This window comes from Monodon monoceros, unplaced genomic scaffold (assembly GCF_005190385.1).
Source record: "Monodon monoceros isolate NGI ecotype Baffin Bay Population unplaced genomic scaffold, NGI_Narwhal_1 Super_Scaffold_6, whole genome shotgun sequence".
NCBI lineage: Eukaryota > Metazoa > Chordata > Mammalia > Artiodactyla > Monodontidae > Monodon > Monodon monoceros.
Window position 1 is genome coordinate 38,919,053 of NW_021703783.1, and position 6,000 is coordinate 38,925,052.

At 32.8% G+C, this 6,000-nt stretch overlaps 1 protein-coding gene across 5 annotated transcripts in view; it reads left to right on the top strand.

Annotated features, from left to right (window-relative positions):
- ATF1 (activating transcription factor 1) overlaps positions 1-3,773 on the top strand; it is a 53,716-nt gene extending 49,943 nt beyond the window's left edge. For 3 of the 5 annotated variants that reach the window (XM_029205101.1, XM_029205102.1, XM_029205104.1), the window contains one exon: positions 2,226-3,773. In XM_029205101.1, coding sequence (XP_029060934.1) covers positions 2,226-2,370 — 145 coding nt within the window. In that variant the 3' untranslated portion in view covers positions 2,371-3,773. Of the gene's footprint in view, positions 1-199; positions 320-2,225 lie in introns of all 5 variants that reach the window. The other 2 variants (XR_003791083.1, XM_029205103.1) reach the window with 2 other exon arrangements.
- The last annotated feature ends 2,227 nt before the right edge of the window (positions 3,774-6,000 follow it).

Below are 6,000 nucleotides of genomic sequence, written 5' to 3' on the forward strand. Positions count from 1 at the left end.
ATTTATATTATCAATAAATAAAATATGTGAGAATAAATCTAACAAAAGCTGTCCAGGACATTTACAGAAAACAAACATTGTAAAATGTTTTTGAAAGACATTAAGGAAGATCTAAATAAATGGAGAAATATACTATGTCCATAGATATGGAAACTCAGTATTATAAAGATGACTATTTTTCCCCCCAATTGATCCATAGATTCAATGCAGTTCCAATCAAAACCCAAACAGGTTGTTTGAAGAAATTGACAAGTTGATACTAAAATTTGTAGAAGAGTAAAGGGCCAAGAGCAGCCAAAATATTCCAGACAAGAATAAGGTGAGGAGATATCAAGTTTTGTTTAAAGCTGTGGTAATTCAAATCATGTTATATTGGCATTGAGATAAACAAAATCACCAGTGAAATAGAGTAGGGAGCTCAGAAACAGATCTGTGAATACATGAAACCCTGGTAGGGCAGATTACTGGGGGAAGGAGGGACTCCAAATAAATGGTGCTAAGATAGTTAGTTATATGTGAAAAAATATATTGGATTTCTTCCTCACACCATACACAAAAATCATACTAAATGAATGAAAGATGAAATTTTAAAAACTTTTAGATGAAAATGTATAATCTCATGGTTTCAAGTATAAGGAAGATTCCTTAAAACAACACACATAAACACAAAATAATTAACATGAAAAATTGATGAATCCTCATTAAAATGAGTAACTTCTTTTCATCAAAAGATAAAGTGAATGAAAATATAAGCTTCAAACCTATAGAAGATATTTGCAACATATCTAACCAAAACCAAACAGATTTGTTTGAAAAAATATAAAGATCTTCTGAATTAATCAGAAGTACAACCCAACTGAAAAAATGTTGAATATATTTTTGAAATGATACTGACACAACTCCACATCTGGAGGAAAATTAAATTGGACTCCTATTTTATACCATATACAGAAGTAATTGCAGATGGATTAAAGACTTAACTGTGAAAATTAAGCAATAAAATCTTTAAGATAAAATTTAGAGAGAAATACATAGTGTATCACATTTTAATCTAAGCCAAGAAAGAGTTTAAAAAAGAGCATTTATTGCATTAAGAAATAAAAATATCAGAAATCAAGTGGTAGATTAGAAAATAATGTAGAAACAGATAAAGGGTTACTGTGTATAATGCACTGAGAGTTCTTAGGTTGTTCATCTTTCAAATAATTTCTAATTGTAAAATGGGCAAAATGTATGAATGGAAAAGGGTATGAACAGGCAAATTATGTAAGAGCAGATCTGAAAGACCGTTAAATTTTTGAGAATATGCTCAATCACACTAGTAGTTAGGGAAGTGAAAATTAATTAACAATGAAATGTCCACATGGCAAAGAACTGTGTACCAGTATATCAATAGAAACATCATTAAAATAGTATGTGTAAAAAAAGCAAGTTGCAGATAATATCTACAGTCCATAGTATAAAAAATACTCAAAATAATACTTTTTACTTCTATATGTATGTAAAACTTGAATGTAAATCCATAGAAATATTCTAACAGGACATGTACAAAACTGAGAATGAAAGCACTGTCTGTAATTAAAACTCAATAAATAAAAATTAGAGAGCCTATGTGCCAAAAGTGAATAAGAGGACCCATAAATTTCATTTCTTGGTATTTATCCAAGAGAAATGGGACATATGTTCACAAAGAGACTGGCATAAGAACATGCATAGCAGCCAAAACTAGAAAACAGCCCAAGAGAATGGATCAACAAATTGTAATGATATTCATACAGTGGAATATGCCCAACAATATAAAGGAACAAACCACTGCACAGTAACACAGATAAACCTCAAAAATATACTGAGTGAAAGGAGATGAGACACAAGAGTACATTCTGTATGACTCTGGTATCTGAAGTTCTAGAATAGGAAAAATTTCATCTATGGTGATAAAAATCAAAACAGTAGTTGCTTGGGGAGATGAACGGGCATGAGGGAACTTTCTGGGGCAATAAAAATGTATGTCTTGATGAGTGGGTGGGTTATACAGGTATATGCATTTGCCAAAACTGATTGAATTCTACACTGAAGATCATTGTGTTTTTCACTGTATATAGATTATACCTTAATTTTTTTTAATGAGGAAAAAATGATGACCAGGGAAGATTACTGAAGTGCATTTACCATTTAAGGAATGTGAACTTTTTTCTAACATTGGTTTTTTTAATGCTTACATTTAGAGAAGCTGCTCGAGAATGTCGCAGAAAGAAGAAAGAATATGTGAAATGTCTGGAAAATCGAGTTGCAGTCCTGGAAAATCAAAATAAAACTCTAATAGAAGAGCTGAAAACTTTGAAGGATCTTTATTCTAATAAAAGTGTTTGATGCTTAAGAAAGAACATATTTTGTGGACTTGCCTAAAAATTAGACGGAATTTCTTTTCTTTTTTAGTGGAGTTTTATGAATTAAAAGGTCAAAAATGAAGCTTTTATTTAGGCTTTTGCAACTCAAAGATAAATATCTTATGCAAGAGATCTGGTGACAGAGGATAAAGTGGAAAAAGACCTCAAGGAGGTTACTGGCACAACTGGAAGCTCTGTAAAAATTAAACATACTCAAGAAACAAGAAATGAACTTTCACAAATTCAAATTTTCTAAATAACAATAGTTGTCATATTCCAAAAATGGCAGATAAGATGAAATTTGATAAATCAGATTTTTAAAAATAAATCAATTTACCCTATAGGTTTGCATTTCTTACCATTTCCTAAAATTTACCATTTTCAATTGTGTGTGTGTGCAACTTCTGCCAATAAATTCTAAATTACAAATAGAAAAAAGCTAATATACAACTAAATATATAAACTATGTGTTCTGATTATGTATACTTGCTCTATCATCAGGTCTTAAATGGGTTTTTAAAAGTTTGTTTATTGGACTTGAGAGGATTTTTGAGACTGGGTTAACTATTTTTGAGGCCTTGTCCTAAAAGGCATCTAAGGTACATGAATGGAGTGTGGTGATTTTTGTAACATTTTTTTATCAGAATGGAAAGAGAATTGTTTAAAAGCTTGATACTTTTAAATGGTTTGTTTTTTGGTTACTCTGGGAATGGTGATTTTCTACAAATATTTAATAAATTGTTTTTTGATTCTATATTCTGTATGCAGTTAAATATACATTACTTATTCTGTTGTGCTTTAATAGAATGGAATGTTTACAGGCCCTTGAGATGTTAGAGTATTTTAAAAACCTTCTGAAGATGCATACCAAAGTTTTCCAAGAGGATTTTATCATTGGTTTAATGTGAGGTTTATCAGATTCTAAAATAGTACAGTTACTAAGGCAATTTTATGTGAGAGACTATTTTGTAATGTAGTGAATGGTACATTTATAAGAAATGTGACTGCCAATATATTTTTATAGCTAATCTTTATAAATTCTAAAGTTGAGTTTTTAATGATTATTTTAAATGTTTATATAGTTTGTTAGTAAAAAATATTTTGCATCTCAAAGTATCATTTTTATATTATAGGAAGTAAAGTTTCCAGATTGGCTAATATTTGAATTGTAAGTTTTGTATGCAGTTTATCCAGAGTTCAAAAATACTGTCAGCACACCAGTGTTTAACCTCTGTATTCCAATTTGTATACACTTTGAAATTGTACTGCAAAACTATTGTGTGCTTCTTATACAATATGTATCATATTGTTGTCTATGAAATTAAAGGACATTTGATAAAAATTAAGTTTGCCGAATGTAAAATATATTGCTTGATATACGAATGACAAGCTTCCTGATAGCCATTGTCTTAATTATACTAACTATAGTGCATTTCTAGTTTTAAAATGAGGATAAATTTACAAATCTGGGCTACACTACCTATTTTAAGAAGGGGATATGTTTATATGTTTTGATTCAGTCAGAACCAATTATAACAAACTGAAGATAGCTAAATATTTTGTTCTACAAGTGTTTAGGACATGGTTAAGGAGCCTGTCATGTAGAAATCTTCACCTAACAGATAAATTTGGGATTAATCCTAGTAAAATTTTTCATTAACAGCATCTTTTAAAATGGGATTTTGTTGACTTGGCAGCAGTTTATGTAAAGAAATATAAAGTCTGATCACCAGTGGGATTACTTCTATCCCTGTCATGTGTAAAGCCTGAGTCTCAAAATAGTCACCCATTAGGCTAAAGAATATTAGGCGGTATGGGGTCAGTGGGTTATATCCAGAGTGTTTTAAAAGATAATATATTGGGTATGTGTTGTGTTTGGCTCCAGTAGCCTAGCTCTTAGTACCTTAACAACTGGACATCCACACATATTTGTAAATTCTCCACAGCCTACACATTGCTGGTATAGGGCCTTGCTCACTAGATAATGTTACCTAGTTTAGCTATATGTAACAGGCATGGGCAAGCCACTGAGGATTCCATAAATGCATACCAAATTATCTTCCTAGATGTTTTTCTAATTTGAATTCAGTGTGGGGCTTATGATACTTTAAAGGTGATTGTAGTACAAACCTGAAATTATTAGACTTCAGAAATTCATCAGACCAAAGAAATTAGTTCCTTAGTTCAATTTACTATTTTAAATAATCAATTTACTAATTTGTTATATTGATGGAAATACATTATTGCCCAGGAACACATCTTGAGCATATAAAATATGATAACCCTTTAATTTTATTGAACAGAGCACGGGTCCCCAACCCCCAGGCCATGGACCAGTACAGGTCCATGGCCTGTTGGGAACCAGGCCACACAGCAGGAGGTGAGGAGCGGGCCAGCGAGCGAAGCTTCATCTGTATTTCCAGCCACTCCCCATCACTCACATTACCTCCTGAGCTCCGCCTCCTGTCAGAATCTAGTGTGGCAGCATTAGATTCTCATAGGAGCACAAACCCTAATGTGAACTGCACATGTGAGGGATCTAGTCTGCGTGCTCCTTATGAGAATCTAATGCCTGATGATCTGAGGTGGAGCTGAGGCAGAGAAACTAGCGCTGGGGAGTGGCTGCCAATACAGATTATCATTAGCAGACAGATCTGACTGCAGAGAGACCATAATAAATCAACTGCTTGCAGACTCATATCAAAACCCTATCAGTGAGTGACAAATGAAAACAAGCTCAGGGCTCCCACTGATTCTGCATTATGGTGAGTTGTATAATTATTTCATGTATTACAATGTATTAATAATAGAAATACAGTGCACAATAAATGTAATGTGCTTGAATCATCCCAAAACCATCCCCCCCAGGGTCTGTGGAAAAATTGTCTTCCACGAAACCGGTCCCTGAGGCCAGAAAGGTTGGGGACTGCTGGAATAGAGCATAAAGAATGGGCATGTTTTAGAGCTTTGGAAATCTTACCATATACATTTAATCATTCAGCAGTTATTATATTGAAGTTACTAGTTAAACCTGTGTTTTTCTCCAGTTAAAATGTATTATGCCTTGGACACTACATAATGATTAAGAAAAAGACATAACAATTGTAGATATTTATGCACCCAACATAGGAGCACATCAATACATAAGGCAAATGCTAACAGCCATAAAAGGGGAAATCAACAGTCACACAATAATAGTGGGGGACTTTAACAGCCCACTTACACCAGTGGGCAGATCATTCAGACAGAAAATAAGGAAACACAGCCTTAAATGACACACTAGACCAGATGCACTTAATTGATATCTTCAGGACATTCCATCCAAAAGTAGCAGAATACATTTTCTTCTCAAGTGCACACAGAACATTCTCTAGGATAGATCACATCTTGGGTCACAAATCAAGCCTTGGTAAATTTAAGAAAATTGAAATCATATCAAGCATCATTTCTGACTACAACACTATGAGATTAGATATCAACTACAGGAAAATAAAGTGAAAAAACACAAACAAATAGAGGCTAAGCAATACGCTACTAAGTAACCAAGAGATCACTGAAAAAATCAAAGAGGAGATCGAAAAATACCTAGAAACAAATGCCAACGAAAACACAT